Genomic DNA, 22,923 nt, shown 5'->3' with positions numbered 1-22,923 from the left:
CTTTATATGTATGGGTGCTTTGCCTGCATATTATGTCTGTGTACCATGTGTGTGCAGTGCTTGTAGAAGCCAGAAGAGAGCATCAGATCTTGTGGAACTGGAGTTACAGATGGCTGTTAGCTGCCCTGTGGGTGCAGGAAATTGAATGCATGAGTCATCTCTCTACCTCTACATGTCTGCTTTTGAATTTTTAAATCATGTGCATTACAGATGAAGAAAGAGGATGAGGAGGAGGGGGAGGAGGAAGGGGAGGAAGAAGAGGAAGAAGAGGAGGAAGAAGAGGAAAAGGAGGAAGAGGAGGAGGAGGAGGAGGAGGAGGAGGAGGAGGAGGAGGAGGAGGAGGAGGAGGAGGAGGAAGAAATAAAAAGTCCCATAAGACAAAATGTAAAGGTTTAAACATTCTTCTCTTCCCAGTAGAGCAGACCTGGGGGTGGGGGTTCTGCTTTCTTTGGAGACCACTGCTCCAGCAGTCTCCTATTCAAGGAAATCATTTTTCCCCATCCGGTCACTCAGAGATGAGGAACTCCTAGACCTTCTCCTGAGGCCAAACACTCTCCATCATGGACCAACCTAAATTATCTCCTCATTCCACTCATCTGGGATCCCTTCTCTTTGCTTCTATCCCTGACTGTTGGTGAGGGACCAAGAGAGGGGCTTGGGACAGCAGGGACGTCCCTTGGAACCCGTCTAGGTTGGACTTACCTGTATCTGAACTGTGTCCTTTTTGGGTCGATACCCATAATATTCCTCCTGGCGCTTCATGAACTTCCGAAAGTGCTCCTGGATGAGGAATGTGGCATAGAACTTCCCCACTGTCACCTCGTCATCTGTAGAGAGCCAAAAGAGAGGTAATGAAGGCCAGTGGGAGACTCACTTCAGAAGAGGGATCTGGGGTCAGCAGCCTGGGCCATTCAGCCCATCCTGCTGAGGTGTGAGTGGGCAACTTTCACACTGAGTTAGTTGTTTCTGTTACATGCACGTGGCATCCGCCTATGGTATTAATGGTATCTAGATGTCAGGTTCTTAACGGGCTTCTTGAAGAAGCTTCTCGACCTTTATATATCTGTCCTAGATTGTTCTCTCACAGGAGTACCCACCTCCTATTGGAGGGATGACTTGGTCCAGGAGCTTCATGCTGGTTCTCTTCCAGATCTTCTTGATGATGGCTCTCAGCTCCTCATTGGCTTGTTCAAAATTGCCTGGGGTGAGGGTTGAGGGTGAGAAAGGTAAGAGGGGCCCAAAGCGGCTGAACTTGAAAAAGCCTTAGGGAGCAGACATTTCTTCAGCACACCCTGCTCAGTGTTCTTTTGCGGTAGCTGCTGCACACGGACAATGGGATGAGGGCATGGGCAACCCAATGCTTGGACCTTGTACTTACTTTCCATGTAGGTTGTTGCCTCCCATTCTCTCTGTAAAAATTCCAAGTCCCTACATACTCCAGTCTGTCCTGTGGTCCTCAAGCAATCCTCTTGCTTCTCTAACTTGCTCCTTCCTGAATCCTGGTTTCCTTCTTGTCATCTCAGGTACCCTACCCATAGCTGCCCATAACTGCTAAATCATTGGCCCAAGTAAAGGGATGGCCTTAAAGCCTCTGGAACCCTGACTGAGGACTCAGGAAACAGCACCTTGACCTCAACCCTACTTTGTCCCCTGTTCCCACTATGTGTGTATTTCTGATTTGGGGGACTATAGGTTTAGGGGAGTCAAGTGTGGGCTCTCACACCTGCACATGACTGAGTCCTACTTCTGTCCCACCTGGAGTCACTCAAGGGCGGGGGACCCCATCCCTGAGTGAACACTGTCATGCCTCTGGCCATGACACAGCTGAGGAATATGTGACACAATCTTATGACCTTTCCGAGTGGAGCAGCCTCGGCCTCTCTGCGAGATCTGAAGGACACGATAGTTGGTGACTGTGGCCTGGGTTTCTTCTGCTTCTGTTCACACTACTGGGAATCTGTGCAAGGATCCACCCTCCCAGAGAAAAGGGGCAGAGAAGTCCCTCACCTTCTGTCTTGATCTTGAGGGCTGTGCGTACCAGGGCGAAGAGTGTGGCATTGAAGGTGACTGTGCCATCACTATTCAGGGGCATGTTCATGCCCACCAGCCTCTGTATGGGGAGAGGTAGGGGGCTCGGTGATGCACTGGGATGAAGCACAACTCATTAAGTCACCCTTACCTGGTGTGGGATAGGAGGGATGGCTGTAAGGACTGGGGTGGGGGCTGATTGGCACATGTCTGTGAGACTTGAGGTCAACAGGGCGGGACTTGAAGACTGCTGTAGTTAAGATCTGGAGCGTCTGCCAAGGCCCACGTGTTAAAGGTTTGGACCCTAGACTGGTGCTGGGAGGTGGTAGCAACTATAAGGGGTGGACATAGAGGGAAGTTAGGGGGGACTGAGGGGCAGGCTTTTCTCTCCCTTCATCTGGGCTATGAAACGAGTGGTTTTGCTCCACCATGGCCCCTACCATGACATGTTACACCTATCACCCATAACCAGAGGCCTAAATGCAACGCTTCATCTCTGGATTCAAACCCTCAAGTTGAGAACTGAAACAATCCTTTTCTCTCTTTAAAGTGGTTTGTCTCAGGTCTTTGTTAGGGTGGTGGCCAGCTGACTGACATAGCAACCCTGGAAACCGCTGCTGTGAAACGTCTCCTCTTATCGGGTGTTCTCTCTCTCTCTCTCTCTCTCTCTCTCTCTCTCTCTCTCTTTCTCTCTCTCATCTCCCAGCCCCACAGCAGCACCTGCTGAACTTCCCAGAGCCACAGCTGCTTAGCCCGGAAGCTAAGCAGGTGGGTGGGGCATAGATGTGGTTCTTAACCATCGCAGAAAGGATTGGGGGTGAGAAGGCTAAGACACCCCTCTCCCAAAGAGCCAGGAATCATGTCAGTATATCACAGGTACAACACAGAGCGAGGGGATCAGGGAGTAGCTAGAGGGGAAGCCACATGTGAAGAGGGCGTGACGGAGAGAGATAACCAGAAAACGGGTTTCAGGCTGGATCTGAAGTCGGAGGAGACGCAGGAGGGATTTTGGAAGCATCTCTGAGGTTCAGGGGTCCTTGGCCATGGCTATCCCTCTGCGTCATTAGCAGGATGTTTCAGCATGGTTAGTCAAGGATTATCCTGGAAGATGTTACCTTACATGCTACCCTGTGTGGGCAGAACTTCCCAAAGCCCAGAGGGGGCTGGATCCTCCTCAGCAGGGTCACCACGTCCAGGTGCTTGATCCTGCCCCTGTGGGAGGACACAGAGACACGTACTCCAGGGATGTTACTCAGAGCACCTCTGTTTCTAACTCAGAGAGTAGACAAAGAGGGAAGGGAGCCAGGGGCCCAGGAATATTTCCTAGCTTTTAATCCTGTTTAAAAGGCCTAGCAATTTTAAATCTATATTATTAGTAAAAAAATGTATTAATGTAAATTCCATACAATGTACTTTGATCATCTGCACTCCTGCCCCTGCCTCCCCCAAACCTTCTCACGCTGTACCCCTGCATACCCCAAAAGAAGAGACGGGGTTTGTGTTCGTGGGCGCTCACCACGAGTGGGGCTCTCTATGTATTGTGCAGATACACGCTCTCTTTCATGGATTTATCCTCTAGGGCACGGGGTCTGGATTTCATTTCCTCCCATGATAAGGCATTCCTTAAGTTTTGGTCAAGCTGAAGGGGGGAGGGGCTCTTGGGTTGTATTGTGTACATAGATCAAGGGAGTAGCGACAATCTACTCCAGAGACTACCCCAGAGCTGGGAACACTACGGCAGTGCAACCATGAGCTCTGGGATAGGCACAAAACATAGCAACCAGGACCATTACCAGGGCACTGCCAGTAGGAGAGGGTTGCCCTAAGAACACTCGTTTGGGGGGTTTATGAACCACCTCGTCCTCACAGCTGGCTGTGAATGACATTTTCTTCTTGGGAGCACAAAGGTTCTTGTGCTCACAGATAAGCCCCAGAAAACCAGGAATGTTAAATACACAAGGTGTTCTTTTCAATGAAAACAAAAATGTGCAACCTATTTCTGCCCAGAAAGTTGGGACTGTGGTGCTTAACAGCTTGGGTAACCCCTGTTGTCTATAGAGCCAGGTCATACCCACTCCCCCAGGCTCCCACACCAGAACCAGAGCTTGCCAATAGTCTAGATGACCTTTGCACTATTTGTATGTCCAGGGAACCCCCAAACTCCTACGAGCAGAACCAGAGGTAGTTAATAATGTAGGTACCTGTATGACACCAGGTCCTCCCCGTCGGCCCTTAGATAATACACGCAGCCTGTCTGTAGAACTCACTTTCAGGGATCAAGGGACATGTCCTCTGAGAAGAGCTTTGATGTAATTATGTCTTACTGTGCACATGGGATTACGTTACACCAGGAAACTCTTCTTCCCAAATTGTACTTTGCTTAAATATGCCTAAAATAAACTGCCCAGTGTCAGACTCTAAAGTTAGAACCAGCACTGCCTGCTGAGTCGCGAACAGGATTCCCTTCTTGCCTCACATGGATTGTGAAGCTGATGGCCGTGGCGTTTGCAGACCCCATACTGTCTATAAACTAAATGCTGCGTGAGACAGACAGACATGCATGCATGCAAACACACAGACAGACACACAGACACACACACACACAGACACAGACAGACAGACACACAGACACACACAGACACACAGACACAGACAGACACACACACAGACACACAGACACAGACAGACACACACACACAGACAGACACACACAGACACACACACACAGACAGACACACACACAGACACACAGACACACACACACACAGACACACACACAGACAGACACACACACAGACAGACACACACACAGACACACACACAGACACACAGACACACACACACAGACACACACACACACAGACACAAACAGACACACACACAGACACAGACACACACACAGACACACACACACAGACACACAGATACAGACAGACACACACACAGACACAAACAGACACACACACAGACAAACAGACACACACACAGACACATACACAGACACACACACAGACAGACACACACACACAGACACACAGACACACAGATACAGACAGACACACACAGACACACAGACACAGACAGACACACACACAGATACAGACAGACACACACAGACACACAGACACAGACAGACACACACACAGACACACACACAAACAGACACACACACACACACAGACACACAGATACAGACAGACACACACACAGACACAAACAGACACACACACAGACAAACAGACACACACACAGACACATACACAGACACACAGATACAGACACACACAGAGACTCACACACAGACACAGAAACACACACACACACACACACATACACTCTCACACACACTTGGAATTGAGCCCCCAGAGTCTCTCACATGACAGGCAAGTATTCTATCACTGAGCCACAGCCCAGTTAAGAGTATGCAATAGCAATAGAAGCAAAGAGAGATGGCTCAGTGGTTAAGAGCACTGACTGCTCTTCCAGAGGTCCTGAGTTCAAATCCCAGCAACCACATGGTGGCTCACAACCATCTGTAATGGGATCTGATGTCCTCTTCTGGTGTGTCTGAAGGCAGCTACAGTGTACTCATATACATAAAATAAACAAATCTTTAAAAAATGGTTGTGTGTGTGTGTGTGTGTTCTGTCTGTCTGCATGAGTGAATACCTTGTGTGTTCAGGTACCTATGGAAATCAGGAGGTGACAGATCCCTTGGAGCTGGGGTTACAGTGTGAATCATTGGATCTGGATAATGGGTCTTCTTCCTGAGCCACCTCTCCAGCCCCTAGGTGGGTTTTTGTTCTTTTATTTTATGTGTAGATTGTTTTGCCTGTGTACATGTCTATGCACCACATGTATTAAGTATCAGAGTTCAGAACAGGGTGTTAGATCCCCTAGAACTGGAGTTACAGGCAGTTGTGAGCTGCCCTATGGGGGCTGGAAATTAAACCTGGGTCCTCTGGAAGAGCAGCAAACACTCTTAACCTCTGAGCCAGCTCTCCAACTCTCGACCCCCAGAAGTTTTTACTGTCCCTGTTGGAAGCATTTTAGAGAGCAGTTGCCAAGAACTCTGGACAGACTTGCCTTGAATCTTGGTATCCTCACTTACTGTGTGACTCAGGACAGTTTAATCTCTCTACACCTCAGTTTGCTCATTTTTGAGACTGGAATGACTAGAGGATCTGCACCATCTTGTTAGAAGACTCAGAGGAGCCAACATACATCGTGCTGGGGAACATTCAGTAAATGTGATCTTACCACTTTTTCTATAAGAGGACTAGGAAAATGCCTCCCATGTTTTGAGGTGCAGGCAGATGGCCCAGGGATCAGGCTAACAGCAGTGGGGACTCTCACTCAGACAGTCTGAGTGTGGCCTGGGACTCTGCATTGGAATCAGCCTCCAATACAGCTGGTAAGTGGAGCCCACGGTGAGCAGCCAGGCCCTGTGTGCCTGTGATGTACTGAGATCTCAGTCCTCACTCCTGAATACTAAGTGACCAACTAGAAGCTGGGCGACCCCCTTCCTCAGAAAATTAGGGAGTTACACTTTGGAGGGGTCCCTTCGAGTTTTGAGACATGCTGTTTCCCAGACTGGAACCTTGGGCAGATTAAGGGAGAAGAGAGAGACTCTAGAGGAGACGCTAGGGTGGAAGAGTGGGCAGTTTGGTAGGCACCCAGCACCGCGCAAAGACTCACTTAGCCTCCGGGTCGTACTCAGCCCAGATGGCCTTGAACTCATCCAGGTGGTGAGGGCCCAGAATGGACCAGTCCCTTGTGAGGTAGTCAAAGTTGTCCATGATGACAGCCACAAAGAGGTTGATGATCTGCAAAAAGACAGGGGCTCCCACAGCACAGGCAGGGGATGCAGGGACCGGTGTCAGGGTGGGGGTGGGGAACAGGACAGACTGGGCTGGGTCTCCTCCCTCCATCCAGTCCTCCAGCACACACCACGTGCTGTTCCACACACAAGGCTGAGCCCTGCCTCTGTTCCTGCCCAGGGTGCGCTCTGGTACTGGTGATCATTTGTTAAAACTGGACTAGGGCACCCTTTGGGAGCGATTCTGGTCTCTCAGAGCTACTCTGCCTCTCCTGGGCATGACTGACGCCCCTCTCACTTCTCCAGTCTACACTGGGGGGGGGGGTCCTTTGAATTGTCATGCGTGCTCAGACATGAACTCACTCCATCAGAGCCAGGACTAGGTCTTGTTCATGTTTCTTCCCCCTGCACCTGGCCATGTGCAGGGGTAACCATACATTTAAAGGTTTGGGGTGAATATGCGGAATAAAAAGGAGCACCAGCCTAAGGGGCCCAGTGGACACCTTCCTTATGGACAGCCCGGCTGTCTCCAAAGGATTTGATGCTATTTCTGACCCTAGCTAGGTTCTCTTTGGACACTCAGTTTAGAGTCTCGGTGGTCTTCTGACGCAACATCTCTCTGTGCTGAGGAAGAGTTAGTGTTAAATGTCTCTATGGGGGAGGACCTCCCTCTTAAGTGCCTCATCGCCGTCCTCCTGATTGTAAACTCCATATGTAATGTGTCTAGTATATATTTAAGGACATCATACGCGCAGTGAAAAATGTCTCGTGACACATTTGGAGCAAGAAAGAAAAAAAGAGCCCACAAAATAAAGACACCCCAAAAGGTCAGAACAAGGGACAGTCTAACGAGAGTTTCCAGTCCCCCTCACCCCTCAAGCCCCGCCCTGGCCAGAGCCTGCAGACGTCTCACCAGGAAGGCGCAGAGCATGTAGAAGCTGATGAAGTAGTAGTAGGCAAAGTTGGTGCCACACGCGTACTCCTCCCCCGGTGCGTAGTCAGACTCCGGGTCGCAGCGTTTCCCGTAGCTGCAGGCCAGCAGGATCTCCTGCCAGGCTTCCCCTGTGGCACACCTGAGCAGAGGAGAGACACCGCTGGCCTGTGCACGTTTGCCAGGTCCTCTGGGTGAAAGGGACCAGGCTGCTCCCCGAGGTAGGATCCCCATAAGCTTGGTCACAGTGTCCCCCTCTTTGCTGTATTCCCTCTGTTCCAACCCCAACCCTCACCCCCACCCCTCCACCTTTTCAAAATGCAGGACTAAAGTAGCGCTGAGCTATACAGAAAAGCTTTCTTGGACTGTGTGTTGGGGACTTTTACCCAAAATCAGAACCATGGCAGAAGTAAATGTCATAGATCAATGTCAAGGGTCGCTGAGGTCTCATGGGTCATTTGACCTTTGAACTCTGCTTCAGTGGGATGATGAATAGGCAGCGTTCTGGAACTCAGGAGGAATTCAGCGCCAAACATCAATGCATGGTTTTCGTAACGGTGACAGCAGGACATTACGCCAGGTAGGGACCTCTCCAGTACAGGGCCTATGTGGGACAGCACTGCCTGGACTGCAGAGGAGAACCCAGTGAAGCCAAGGGGCTCTCGTACCTGAAGAGCAGCAGCACAGCTTGTGGGAAAGTCTGGAAGTTGTTGTTCCGGTTTATTTGCGTCCCGTCCACCATGGCGATCTTCCCGAACATCTGCAAAGCACAGGCAACCAGGATGACAAGCGTTTCCTCAGCTCGTCTCCTGACACGTCTCCTGCTTGACCTGTTTCCCACCCTGACCCTTATTTCTTTTCAACGCCTTTCACTCCAGGCCACCTCAGATCTGAAGCCAGACACATTGGATTCCTTTCTAGGTCATGTAACGTTCTTCCTCTCAAACCAGAGGCCGGGCAGACAATTTCTCTCCAGCAAGCACTAAGTTACTCAAGATCTGGGGAGGGATTCTGGGGGAAGGCCTCTAGCTAAGGCCTTAGAGACCTCTGATACCCTTCATGTGCTATGGTCTCTCCTGGGCCACACCCTGGCTCCTAACACCAGAGCTTCTGGGTCTCAGTTCTACTTCCTCTGTTATTGGAACTGCTGCCAAGTGGAAGGCAGAGAAAGCCCAACTTTCAGTTGCACGTTGTTAGGTCTTTCTGGGTCCACAGATGCACCCTCTAGCTTGCCTAAGACTCATGGTTTGACCCGAGCCCCTGCGCCTCTCACCTGCATGCCGATGACAGCGTAGATGAAGAAGAGCATGACGATCAGCAAAGCCACATACGGCAGGGCCTGTGCGGAGAGGAGGCAGCAACAGTTAAGTTTTCCACCTGCCTGCTCTGCAGCCCACAGAACCACAGCCCTCGGTCCTGTAGCCTGGGCCTCCCTCCGCTCTCCAGGAACCTGCCTGGCTCTGCGACCTTGGGATCCCACCCTGGGCTAGTGGCATTTCCGGGTCCGTTTCCAGGACCCCTGGCCTGTTAGGCACTCGTACCTGGAAGGACTTGATGAACGTCCAGAGCAGGGTGCGCACACCCTCCGCCCGGCTCAGCAGCTTGATCAGTCGCATGACTCGGAACAGGCGGAAGAAGGCACTGGAGATGCGGGCGCTCTCATCTGGGTCCTGTGGGGCAGTAGCCCCAGAGGTCAGTCTGGGGTGGCACTCGGGGATAAGGGTCAGGGCAGGCAGGAAATGCAGTGCACTTGCGCATTGTGTGTGTGTGTGTGTGTGTGTGTGTGTAAAATGCCCATAGCAGGAGGAGAGTTCCAGACCCACTTCAGAGCCCTGATTGTCTCATAGCCTTGGACTACCCTGGGATTCAGGGCTCTGGGGTCACGTGTCTCAAGATGGTTGAGTGTGGCGTCCAAGCTATGCAGTAAGCCCGTGCTTGGGAACAGAGCAGGGATTCTTCCTGGGGTGAAGCTGCAGCATGGCCCACCTCTGGCTTTCTGTTCATCTCTCCTCCGTAAACTGTCACAAAGCTAAGAATCTGGTGGCCTGTAATGTCTGCCAGAAGTGTCCAGTATTGAGCTGTTTGCCACACTCTCAGTGCGGTCACTCCCACCTGCCCCACGCTACTCTTGAGTGTTGTAAATTAGGCAAACTTCTGCCCTGGCCAGCTCTTGTTCTGTTCCTTAGGTGGCAGCTTTGGCCCTGTTCCCTGGGCCTGCTAAACTGTCATGGAGGTCTGGTGACAGACAGTGCTTTCATAGAGAGAGAGAGCACGGGGAGAATCTCAACCCATTTCTCTAAGGAAGCCATTACATCCATGCATATCCCACCACAGAGCCCCCTCCCCCACTTCTACCCAAAGCCCAACCCTCACTGGGCCTGCTCTAAGGAAAGGAGTCCTGACTTCTGGGGCCACCCCATGCGATCCATGCAGCCAGCTCGGCATGCAAGCTGCAGGGCAGGGTTGAACAGGCTCATGCAGCCTGAAATTACAACGTTCCCGCAGCCTCCACCCAGGCAATATAGTCCCCCGCTGGAGGCCAGCAAAGTCTGTGGAGAAAAGAGACGAGGGGAGAGAGACACATGGGGTAGGGGGAGGTGAAGAGAGCTGTCAGAAAGAACGGACACAAGGAGAGTTAAAGAGAGAAAAAGACAGGCAAAGGATGGAGACCTGGCGTGGTCGCAGTCAGGGGTGGAGAGGGGCAAGAGACCTGGGCAAGGGAACACGAGGGGTGGGGAGACTGGACAGAGACAGGTCCCATCTCGTCTTTGAGAGGTGTCTGTGGGTGGCAAGGTCTTGCTTCTCCCTGGGTCTGGGTTATGTGGTTCAGGGGACATCCTGGCAGAGGGCATACTGGAAAATATCTCATCGTTATAAGTAGATTCTTCCTCGTGCCCTGTAACCAGAGCGGTTGCCCTCACAGAGGTCCACTTTCCAGGGGCAAAGTGGGTGGGGGTGGGGGAGACTAGAGACCCCTCCTCCCATCAGATATTCCCTGACTCAGGACTGGAGCTAGGATTGAGGGCTCAGATCTCAGTAGCCTGGCTCCTTAAGAGCGCATGGTTGGGTGTATGGGAGTGGCTATCTTTTCCCTGGCTACCGTTTTGAGCTGCCAGTCTTCTAGAGCCCTGGGTTAGTGAAGGAAGTAAGTCACTGGATTCCCATGTGCCTGCAGATAGACCGGTCCCAGCAATCAGGCTCCCTGTACCACTGGCCTCAATCTTGGCTCATGTCAGATTCATGTAGAGAATCGTGCTGTACACAGGCCACGGCTGGGACCCACCCAGCCCATGAAACCAGTGATTACGGAACATGACCTGGCTTCAGAGGCTCCAGTGCACACCGGGAGAGTCTTCTGGGTGGCCGGATGACAAACACGTCCTTTACCTGTACAGCCTGACCAGTAGCCACTTATTGCAACAAAAATCAAATAAAACCGGACACTAGCTGTTCAGTGACATCAGCCACATTTCCAAGGACCAGGAGGAGCATGTGACAGGGTGGCGGGGGACTGGCAGTGAAGTTCTGACTGACAGGAAAGGCCTTTCCCTAGTTTGTGTGTCGGGAACGTAAATCAGTCTCAACGTATCAAACGCATGTTCTCGGTAAGGGAGATTTCCCATTTCTGAAAACCAAGGAAAGACATGGCAGGCTCTACGGCCAGGAGAACAGCTCTGGCATGTGGGCCTTAGGCTTGGGGAAGGAACTGTTTGAATCGGGGCTATTTATTCTCATGATTCAGTGTTCTCTCTTCTGGCTGTTTGTGACAAGTGGGGCTCTCAGACCACAAATAAATGTTTTCCTGGCAAACGCTGAGCACGGATGGAAATGCACACTACACATCCCCCTGCCCCCCTCCAACGTTTGCCCAGAGCCCACCCCCTATCAGCCCTCAGCAGATGGAGCTGTCTGTCACCATCCTGTGAGGAGGTGAGCAGGGTTCCCAGGATCCTCCCCTAGTACAACAGACAGTTGGTGTGGCAGCCAAGTCCCCAGAAGGTGCCATTTCCCCCAGGGCTGAGCTTTTGGAGTCTCAGCCTAGGGCCCCTTCCTCACAGACTAAGGCTTTTCTCAGCTGGGCCCTCTCTCAGCCATCTCCTGGCTCAATATCTGTCTCTCCCACCAACTCGGGGCTCTGGCCCAGGAGGTAGGAAGTTCAGAAGAGGCCCATCCTGAGTCCCCTGCCTTGACTGAGCTAACCCTTAGGATCCCACTATTCCCAGTCAGAGCGGCTTAGACAGATAAATGTTCTTCTCTGTCTCTTCCCCTGGCTTCCTCGCTGGCCTAGCTTCAGGGTGTGGCTCAGTGATGACCCAAGGGGACCATGTCTTTTGCTTTATACCTCTGATCTTTGGGATTCCTCTTCTAGCCTCCTCTCTCTCTCCTTTTGCTCAACCTTCAAAATACATCCCAGGAGACCGATCTCGCCATCCCTACAACCAAATCCCTTTTCTGCCATTCAGACCACTGGGAGCTCTTCCTGACTGCTGTCCCTGGTCAGCCCTGGCCCCTCTCTGCACAAGCTCAACAGGGCAGCCCCAGCGATCCCATCAGAACTAATGTCTGATAGTGTTTACACCTTCCAAAGGGTCCTTCACTCTCTCAGAATAGAATCCAATGTGTCATTATGGCCTTCACGAAGATCTGACCACAGTGTTCAGTGTTCAGTGTTCATATCTTTGTTCCTGGTTCCAGCTGCATAGCCCTCCTGCTGTTCTCTGCTCCTCTCACAGGCCCTCTGCATACTCTCCTTTCACTCTACAGCAGTATCTCCCATGGCTGCATGACTCACCCCTGCCTTATTCCCATCTTGGCTCCACTATGCTCTTGATACCCCCTTACCCTCCTTGTCTTCTCATAGCCCAGCAGCAATATTTACTGTCTGCTGCCCCCTACAAGGTTGTTTCCCCACTCTGCCTCCAGTACCCACAGCTACACAAGGGAAGCACAGGCTGGTATTTAGTAGGTGCTTAATAAGTGCAAATGGCTGAATCCCTAGAGAAAAGCTACCTTTTCCATCCTTAGATTAACATCTCAAAAGTCGAGATTTAACCCTTCCCTGGCTTGTTCAAAATCTTTGGTGATTTTCAACAGGTGAGTGCACGCATGAATTCCACACTCTCCCCAGCCATGCTCAGACCCCTTCTCTCTTCTGCCGGTCCATCTGGATCTCCTGAGTCACCCCAGCATGTCTGACTTCTGTTCATCCTCTCCCACATATCTCCAGAAGATTCCCTCCCTTGGACTTGGTACCCTCTTCAACTCCCCCGCCACCTCTTACGTCTTCCTTAACTTAGCCCCTCATGACCTCTGCTTGCCGCTCTAGTTCTTGATTTCTGCTGTGTGGGCAAACCCACATCAGTCTGGCACACCAGGCATCATTCTGCTCTGGAGGGTACCGATTCTCGAAGGCAGAAGCCTTATCCCATTCTAACCCCGGGCTACCATGTTATTCTTGCCATGGGTACTCCATAAAGATGTGCAGGGAGAACAAGAGCCCTACCCCAGTGAGGGCCCTGCCCATCCCGTACTCACATCGATCTCACTCAGGATAACGTCAATGATGCTGCCAATGACGATTAGAAAGTCAAACACGTTCCAGGGGTCTCCAAAATAGCCCTGGGAAGGAAGGTCATGGGAGAGCAAGGGCTTAGCTGTGGGTGAAAGCAGCTGTGACAGGCAGCGGGGATGGGAGGCACCCATCAAGCTTCTGGGCAGACCAGGGTTCCAGCATCCCAACATCCCAACTTCCTAATCCTCTCTGATTTCTCATTCTCATCCTCTGAACTACGGCCTCAACCTTCCTCATGATGCCACCCTATAATACAGTTCCTTATGCTGTGGTGACCCCCAATCATAAAATTATTTTGTTTCAGCTTCATAGCTGTAATTTTGCTGCCGTTGTGAATCATAATGTAAAAATCAGATATGTGACCCCCAAAGGGGTTGAGATCCACAAGTTGAGAGCTGCTGTTCTGGAGCATCTCGTGGTTAAGAGGCTGGTTGAGAGCTTAGTCTAGAACTTTCACCTCCAGAGCCCCACTTAAAATTTCTGTCCAGAGTTTGACAGAACAGAACACAATTGGATTAAGGTGGAACCGTGGGAATAGATTTGGGAGCCTAAGAAACAAAACAAGATCTTCTCCTAGCTTGAGGCTTGAGCTCCAGACACAGAGAGGAAGGCATGGAATGTGAGTGGGTTCACCGATGCAGTGGCGAGCATCTGTCTAAGGCCAGCATTCTGGAGGTCTCACTAGGCCTGCCTACGACAGGAGGCTTAGCATAGGCATGAGCAGCCTGAGAGCAGAAGGCGGAAGGGCTTCAGGTAGGAGGGAAAAGTCGCTCCTGTTTTGTCCCCATGGCCCAGTCACTTACCCTGGGCTTGAAAGCTATGAGCTTGAGGATCATCTCCAGGGTGAAGATGATGGTGAAAGCCACATTGAGGATGTCCGAGATGTGGTTCATCTGTTCCGACTGGTTGTAATGCTAAAGAGGCAACATGGGTGAGGTAGGCCAGGAGGGCGAGGCTTACCAGCTACAGATCACAATCCCAGATCCATCCTCGCCACGGGCCAGCTCCCACAGCCTTTGGGCCCACTTTTCACCTGCTTTATCTCAGCAAGATAGGAGATTAGTAATCTCTTGACTTCTACCAGACGCAAGGATACCTTTCATACCTGTTCCATCCATAATAGGCAGTGGTAGAGGGGAGCATGGAGGTTCAACAAACACAAGTCTGACCAAGTATGGCTCAGGGCTACAAGTATCATTTATATATTGGCCCTGAATGACCAAAACTGAGTTTCCTAGGCAGGGCTTAACATAGTCATTATGGTACAGGATTGAAGAGAAGACCCTGGGATTCTGGGGTTGACATCTATGTGGTGGGAAACAAAGCTAGCTTAGATTCCTATATACCAGTTGCCCCAGTGTGGTGGTTTGAATATGCTTGGCCCAGTGACTGGCACTATTGAGAGGTATGACTTTGTTGGAGTATGTGTAGCCTTGTTGGAGTAGGTGTGGCTTTGTTGGAGTAGGTGTAGCCTTGTTGGAGTAGGTGTGGCTTTGTTGGAGTAGGTGTGGCTTTGTTGGAGTAGGTGTAGCCTTGTTGGAGTAGGTGTGGCTTTGTTGGAGTAGGTGTGGCTTTGTTGGAGTAGGTGTGGCCTTAGAGGAAATGTGTCACTTGTAGGGGTGGGCTTTGGGGTCCTATGCTCAGGCTCCACCCAATGTGGAGTTCCAGTCTCTTGCTGCTGCCTTTGGATCAGGATGCAGAACTCCCGCTCCTCCAGCACCATGTCTGCCTGGATGCTGCCAGCCTCCCACCATGATGATAATGGACTGAACCTCTGAAACTGTAAGTCAGCCTCAATTAAATGTTTTTCACTATAAGAGTTGCCTTGGTCATGGTGTCTTTTCATATCAATAAAACCCTAACTAAGACACGCGGTGATGGGATGGAGAGACCCTTCAATCAACAGCCTTGGCTTTTGTGACTGCTGCTATGGACCACCTAAGACCCTCATTCTTTTTGCTGGTAAAATCCCACCAGCTTCTACATAACCTTCCCAGTTAGGAGAAAAAGGCTTACTAACTGCCCTATCCCTCAGCAGTGGGGCCGTGTCTGCTGCCTGACTCAGTCCCAGAGAAACCACTGCTTATATTCTTCTACATGACCAGTATCTGTAACTCAGGGAGTCTCCTCCCATGATTCCACAAACCTACAAGGTGTGGTCTTCTCACTGTGCCATCGTTTTAATGTGAAATATCACCTATAGTCTCATGATTTGAACACTTGGTCTCCAGACTGTGGTTTGAGAGGAAGTAGGTCAGTGGACTGTCATAGACCTTGAGGTTTATAGCAAAGCCTTGCTTCCCACCCAATCTCTGCTTCCTGTCCTGCTGAGCTGGAAGCAGCTGATGTGTTCCCACCTCCATGTAGCAGCCCGCCATTGTGCCTTTCCTGTATCCCTTGCAACCATGAGCCAAAATAAACTGCTCCTTCCTTAAATGTTTCGTATGAGGTTACAGTTATGAGAAAAGCAACCAATGTATACCGAGTATGTCTTGGGCCCCTAGGAGCTGGGTGCCTATCTGTGATGTTGTATTATATAGAGTTTAAGGGACCAGATGTTTAGTTAAAGCATTATAACAATGCTATCAACTATGATATGATCTACAAGAGGTTGCTCTTTTCCTAAGAGGGACACGTGTCTTGGGATAAGTGTAGAAACCTACTTTTCTTGGGATGGGAAATGAGTTTTGTTTTGTTTTATTTTCAGAGCTGGGGACCAAACTCAGGGCCTTGCGCTTGCTAGGCAAGCGCTTTACCACTAAGCTAAATCCCCAACCCCTGGAAATGAGTTTTTAAATAACTCAGTCATCCTTATTTGCAACAGTGTTCTGCTCTGCTCAGAATACAGAGGACATGTGTTCAGTTCCCCGCACATTTCCTCTCCTGAAGCAGTCATCTCCTGTTTGAAGAACTGCCATGCCATCTCTCTGGAGGCTTGAATCAGCTCCTTAACATAAGCCATAAGGGACGTGGCCGGGATTAGTTCACCCCTGGGTCCTGCAGGTGGCATGCAGCCGGTGTTCTAGAGATGCCTAGTAGAGTGACCTGGGGACTTCTCTATGTCCCTGGCCTGCCCAGGCACTAGGTCTTACTATGGCCATTCCCCTGTCTCCTTACCTGCATGCCTAGGCAGATAGTGTTGAGCATGATGAGAGCAAACATCAGGTATTCAAAGTAGGAGGAAGTGACGACATACCACACCTGATACTGGTATGGGTTTTTGGGGATGTAACACCTCAGCGGGCGGGCCTTCAGGGCATACTGCACACATTGGCGCTAGGACACAAGAAAAAAAAAACAACATAGGTCAGTACCGGTGTGAATTGCTTCAGGTTGGAGACAAATGAGATACATAGACTAGGACTGGATCTCAATGGAGGCTCTCTTCCCAGGCCTGTGGGGCTCTGCTTTCCAGCTCTAGCAGGGGGCTCAGTACCTGGTTCTTGTCCAGCTCACAGTTCTTATACTCAGTCTCCCCCTGCTCCTGGAAGGTGACGATGACGAAGCCCACAAAGATGTTCATCATGAAGAAGGCGATGAGAATGATGTAGATGATGAAGAAGATGGCCATCTCCACTCGGTTGTTGTAGACGGGGCCTGTGTCCTCCTCATTGGAGTCTATGGCCTTGTACAGTAGCCTTGGGGGGTGGGCAGAGAGGAGAGAGTAAACATCCAAGCAATGGGAGAGGAGGCAGAACCAGTCTAGGAAGGTTAGAACCCACCCTGCGATGCACCCTGCCTCTCCAGGGGCATCTTATCTACCCCAGTCAACCATTGAGACACCGCTGTGTCTCCCCACACATATGTAACATATGTGCAGCTTGGTCTTCATGTGTGTCCCAAAGAACTGGGGCTATCCCAAAAGCTGTTGCCTGTCTGTGGGGTATGTTCTTCTAGCTGGGCTGCCCTGTCTGGTCTCATTGGGAAAGGATGCATTTAGCCCTGCAGAAATTTTATGTTCCTGGGTCGGGGGGCTACCTGCTTAGAGGAGAAGGGGATGAGGAGTGGAGAGAAGGATTGTGGGAGGGGTGACTGGGAGTGGGGGCAGCGAGTGGGATGTAAAGTGAATAAAAAGAGTCCTCTGTGAGCAGGGAGACATGCATTTGTGGGAGGGGAGATTGGGCACCGTTGTCAGAGTCCTTTGGCCAGACTGACTTGAGAGAGGCTTGAGCCTGTGGCTTTGTTGAACACTGGCATGGTACACCTGAGGGCTGCTGGTTCCTTGGCACCACCCTCACTGTACCCATGCTGAGCCCAGACGCCGGTCTTACTCACTGAGGCCAACCCTCAAAGGTGGAGACCGTGAAGAGTGACATCATAGCAGACAGGACATTGTCAAAGTGGAAGTCATTGTGTATCCACTGACGGGGTCGCAACTCTATCTGCGTGGGGTCTCCATCCTTGTATATGTAGTAGTAGCCCCTGACACAGAGAGGTCCAGTCACGCCATCATGTGGCTGGCTTACCTCAACTCCACCCACATCCCCGGGGCCCTGGGTAGCCAGTGTGCCAGAGAACCGACAGTCCATTTCTAGGACAGAAATAAAGGGTGGTGCTAGGCATTCCCGCCCCACAGCTACTGAAGGCTTCCCATCCTGAAGGTCACTGTGCTCCTCACAGGAGCCTCCCATATCCCTCGGCCGACAAAACCTGGGGTACCTGCACTCCTCTTCAGTCATCTTGGATAAATCATTGCAGCTGTAGAATTTTCCCTGCACCCAGCAGCAAAAAAGGCAGGAAGACATGGTCATGGAAATAGGGTAAAAACAGGCTCTGTGGGTGCTTGGTTGGAAGGAGAAGTGCAGTCTGGCTGGCTGGAAGGGGGGCCTCTCTTACAAACCCCGAAGGCAAGGCCATTATCACCCATGCTTCTCAATTGCCCCCCTCCCCCTGGGTGGTGTAGATGATGCCAGTCATCCCTGCCGGGACCTTGGATTGCAGAGCCTGGCTGCAGCAAGAAGTTGGCTGGGTTAGGGATGTTGTAGGCAGACTCGACAGAGTCGGTGGAGGTTGGCAAGTTGGTGAGAGGAAGGCTAACTACAGGGTCTCTGGGTAAGAGACACAATGGTAAAAGTGGCCAGAGAGTCCGAGGCTAGCAACAGGCATCACCTAGCAAACAGGATATAGATGTTTCCTCATTTGGAAACCATAGATTCAGGGTCGGTTGCTTTCACAATTTGGGGTTCTCATGCTTGCTTTTGTCGAAGGCCTTCGAGCTGACCCTGGTGGGGAGGGAAGGGCTGCTGGCCAGGTGGAGTCTCACCTTGAAAAGCTGGACTCCGATGCATGCAAACATGAACTGCAGGAGCGTGGTGACCAGCACGATGTTCCCGATGGTGCGGATAGCAACAAACACGCACTGCACCACGTGCTACAGAGGTAGGGACCATTTGGTGGGTGCTGGGCTTGCCCCACTGCACCACACCATCCTGCCCAGGGAACCATGGGGATCCGAGACTCTGCCTGCTAGTAGAGAAAGCTAGCCCCCGGGGAGAGCTGGCTGGCCTGCTTCATCCTCACAAGATGAGCCCCCGAGTTGAGGACCTAGAGTCAGGGCTGCTGGTCCCTCCCCTAAAGGGGCCCCTCTCTCACCTTCAACCCTTTGGCTCTGTTTATGGCCCGGAGTGGTCGCAACACCCTCAGGACCCTCAAGATCTTCACCACGGAGATGGCGCTGGACCTGCAGGAAGCAAGTTGCTGTGGGGCCTAGAGCAGTGTGCTCCAGCCAGAGGGCTGCAGCCACGGCCTTTGTCACCTCCTACCTGAGCTTTCTATATGTGGCCCCCTGACCAAATGATCCCTGATCATTGCAAGTGATCTCATTGGCTCACTTCTTCTCTGTGGATATGGACTGTCTTTTCCGACAGACTAGAAATGACCTGTAGCTGGGCCTATACTCCCCACTCCAGGGGCCTGGCTGTCGTCTCCTCTTTGCTTCCCCTCCTGGTCTCCAAGATAAGGCTCTGAACGTTTAGCATTGCCACTTTAGCCCAGCTGGGGACCACCCAAGGATGTTCCTAACCATAGCCCTTGGGCACCCTCATGTTTCAGCCAGGAGCCCAGCCACCCACGGGGCCAGGACTCCTGCTCTGAGGTACAGGCACAGAGAACCCAATGGGCCCTGCCACTGCTTACTCGAGGCCCATGGAGATGAGAGACACAGCCACTACCAGCAGGTCCAGGATGTTGAAGTAGTTGCGGCAGAAGGAGCCTTTGTGCAGGAAGGCTCCATAGGTGGTCATCTAGGGAGAGAGGCAACATCTGGAGCTAGCAGCTGGAGGAGCAGACTTGCCCCTCCTCAAGAAGGGCTTCTTATCTCAGTCTGCTAGGGAGAGTGTCGGGGAGCGTCATTTTATCCAACTCCCCGGACTCAAGGGTGCTCCCTCTATTCTTGACTTCAAACAGACCCTGGGCACTCCAGGAGCACCTGTGCCAGTCTCTGCTGTCAGAGACGTCCTTTTTTTCCAGATGCCTTTCATGCGCCTCCACTCCTTCCTTCCCAGGAGTGGAAAGCACTCTCCCTCCAGAGGGGCAGTTTAGAAGTCCTCCAGGAAGTTGTATTCACTGTTTCATATCCACTAGCTTGCTGTTGTAGCTTTATTCAAAGGTCTAATGCTAACACTCCACTTCTGAGATCCTCCTTGACCTTGGGGCAGCTGCCTTCTCCCTCTGCTCCACTGTCAATGGCTGAAGCTCTGAAGAGGGAACATTCCTCCCTCTGCTCTGCTTTGGTCCTCAGATACACTCACCCGCGTCTCTTCTATTAGAAGAGATAAAGGCGTGCGATTCTGGGTTCCAGTCAGAGGTGGAGCCCCCTACACCCCACTCCTCAAAGCCTGCTACTATGATAGCCCGAGCCTAGTATTCCCACCTCAGGGACAGTCAAACCAGGGCAATGATCCTTTCTTTAGATAAGAGACCTTTGCTTTCTGTCTCGGTCGATAACCCAGGATCCCTTTTATTTACTACGTAGTTCGAGATGAACTTAAACTTCTGATCTTCCTGCCTTTCAACTGAGCAGATTACAGGCATACACCACCAGGCCTGCTTCGCGCACTGTTGAGAAGCCGTATTTGTGCATCTTGGGCAAGTACTCTATTCATGGGCCCACATTCCCAGCCCATGTGAGATTAAACTTTTTAACAAATTTTCAAACACTGGGAAATCCTGATTTGTAAAAACATTTACCCTTTATGTAGCAGAACAAGGCCTGGCCTTGAGAGCTCCCTCCCAAAGTTAGAGGGCATTTCCAGACCTCTAGCTTGCTTCTCCAAACAGACTTAATAGCATGAGACCAAGATGCTTTCAAACACAGCAGCTGCAGTAGAGGGGGTATAGTATACACTGTAGCTTACAGTATAGAATTCAGTATAGTATATAAGGTGATCAAGCTCTCTAAGGCACTCTCCAGTGGTTACTTCTTTGAGAACTCTAGGAGGGCAAGAACTTGCCAGGTTCATGGAGTTAAGGTCTAAGGTAAATCCCAATTCACAGGACTTCTTTTAGGTTAATTGTGTCTTCCATGTGGAAGAGGTGGCAGCCACAAGTGGGTCATATTTCTTCTTTCCAGCCTTTTATCCAGTCACCTGCTCCCTTGCCTGGATCTCCTTTGCCTAGGAGCAGAAGCCCTGTGTAGTCTCCTGGATCCAGTGAGTCTTTCCTGCCACCACCCATCTCTATCTTCTTTTTCCCCTGTTCCTTCGTGGTGCCCCCGAGTGAGTCCTCATGCGTAAATTGGAGCCACTCCGTGCAGGGAAACTTCACACCCAGAGACGTGAGTCCCGTAGTCCTCACTCACCTTAAGGACGATCTCCACAGTGAAAACAGCAGTGAACACATAATCAAAATACTCAAGGATCTGGAGAAGGGACAAGGCAGAGGCAACCAGTAAGAGAATTTGCAAAGCCATGGTGTCACCACAACCATCATCACCACCAGTGCCACCATCTGTTACCATGACAACCACCACCACCATCACCACCACCATCACCATTAACATCATTACCTCATCACATCAATATTACCATCATCATCAACAATGCCCACTACCACCATCATCGCTATGATCATCGCCGTCGCTACCATTGCCATGACGACCACGGCCACCACTGACGTCACTACCATTAATACCATCATCATCACCATCGTTGTCATCACCACTACTGCTGCGACCACCATAATTGCCAGCACCACCACTTCACGGTAGGCAGGCAAATCAGGCTTATCTTGCTTCTGCTATGGTAGCGCTGTTCAGAAACTGCAGCGAGAGGTCCCAGCTCTCCAGAGACTTTTATGAAACTCTGATGCCAGCGGCCACATAGAGGATATAACTGAGCTCGAGCCCCAGAGTGGGGTAGGTGCTGAAGCATCTGAAGGAGCTGCCGTTACCTGATTCCTCATGGAGTCGGCCCGGATGGGGTCCTCAGCGGCCAGAGCAGCACTACTGAGCAGGATGAAGAGTAGGATAAAGTTGGTGAACCAGGTGGCGTTGACAATGCGGTGACATAGGACGCGGATCCTGGTGGGACGGGTTGGGAGGACGGAAACTGAGAGACGCAGGAAGTTCAGGCCTCACTCACTCACTTCTGTCCTACAGAGGGACGCTGCATCCACTTGCTGTCCCCTAACCGTCTGGGAGTAGGAATAACCTTGCAGCTGCATGATCTCCTAGCTGGACACGCATGACTCAGTCCCCATTTTGTTCCTTTAGTCACAACTCCCAACTGAGCCCCTCCATCACCTCTCCCCTCCACCCATACCCACCACCGTGAGGATTCCCCAGCCAAGACTGGGACAGGCTGATCTCCTTCCCTGGGGCAGAAGAAACTCCATGAAATAAATGTGTTTATTCTAGAGCTGAAGATTGTGATGCTGATAACAACTCCAGCTCCCCCAGATCTCTCCTGACCCTGCCTAAAACTGCCCTTAGAAGGGAATTGGCAATCCCAGTCCCTTCTAGGTGTAAGTAGGTGATAAAACCTAAAGGTATTCTTTCTCACAGGAATACTACCATTTTATTCATTTTAGAGGTCTTTTAATTTTGTTGCGTGAATCCAATGCCTCGTGTGTGCCAGGCAAACCCTCTGCCATGCTGCCACACCCCAATTCACTGCTAGCAGTTTAGACATTGCTCAAAACTATAACCCAGAGGAATGAACTGTGCACATGGTAACCAAAGACGGGGAGAATGAAGAGTGGATCTCTTCGGGGGGGGGGGGGGGAGCCACTGTCTTTGAGGGCCTCATCAGCTCTCATGGTTGCCAGAAGCACTACCTACTTATTGGTGGGGCTGAAGATGAAGAAGGAGCTGGCCTCTGGGATGGGCACCGCTTTCTCTTTCAGCTGCAGCTCAGCCAGAGGGCGTGGTCGGGGGCTTGCTGGGATCTCAGGCTCATCTTCCTCGTCGTCCCCTGCGGGACAGAGAACTTTGTTGGCCCTTGGCTTCCGTGCTCAGAGTCCTCCTCCGAAGCTGCTGAGCAAAGGCTGGTTTGGGACACCAGGTATTAGCGGGGTATGGCCTGGGTCTTCCCCTTTTGGTGCGTAGTGCAGACGTAGCTCAGAAGTCCCCCCAAA

At 51.3% G+C, this 22,923-nt stretch overlaps 1 protein-coding gene across 1 annotated transcript in view; it reads right to left on the bottom strand.

Annotated features, from left to right (window-relative positions):
- Positions 1–22,923, bottom strand: part of Cacna1s (calcium voltage-gated channel subunit alpha1 S) — a 70,238-nt gene that overhangs the window by 5,336 nt on the left and 41,979 nt on the right. Inside the window, 22 exon segments of the mRNA NM_053873.1 lie at positions 703–827; positions 1,098–1,199; positions 2,008–2,110; positions 3,144–3,240; positions 6,727–6,854; positions 7,761–7,920; positions 8,447–8,538; positions 9,052–9,117; positions 9,320–9,448; positions 10,271–10,327; positions 13,314–13,397; positions 14,154–14,264; positions 16,468–16,626; positions 16,787–16,988; positions 17,626–17,772; positions 18,010–18,062; positions 18,614–18,721; positions 18,943–19,030; positions 19,486–19,592; positions 21,149–21,208; positions 21,739–21,868; positions 22,628–22,760. Coding sequence (NP_446325.1) covers positions 703–827; positions 1,098–1,199; positions 2,008–2,110; positions 3,144–3,240; positions 6,727–6,854; positions 7,761–7,920; positions 8,447–8,538; positions 9,052–9,117; positions 9,320–9,448; positions 10,271–10,327; positions 13,314–13,397; positions 14,154–14,264; positions 16,468–16,626; positions 16,787–16,988; positions 17,626–17,772; positions 18,010–18,062; positions 18,614–18,721; positions 18,943–19,030; positions 19,486–19,592; positions 21,149–21,208; positions 21,739–21,868; positions 22,628–22,760 — 2,441 coding nt within the window.

Source organism: Rattus norvegicus, chromosome 13 (assembly GCF_021556685.1).
Source record: "Rattus norvegicus strain SHRSP/BbbUtx chromosome 13, alternate assembly SHRSP_T2T, whole genome shotgun sequence".
Lineage (NCBI taxonomy): Eukaryota > Metazoa > Chordata > Mammalia > Rodentia > Muridae > Rattus > Rattus norvegicus.
This window is presented reverse-complemented; position numbering and strand designations above follow the sequence as displayed.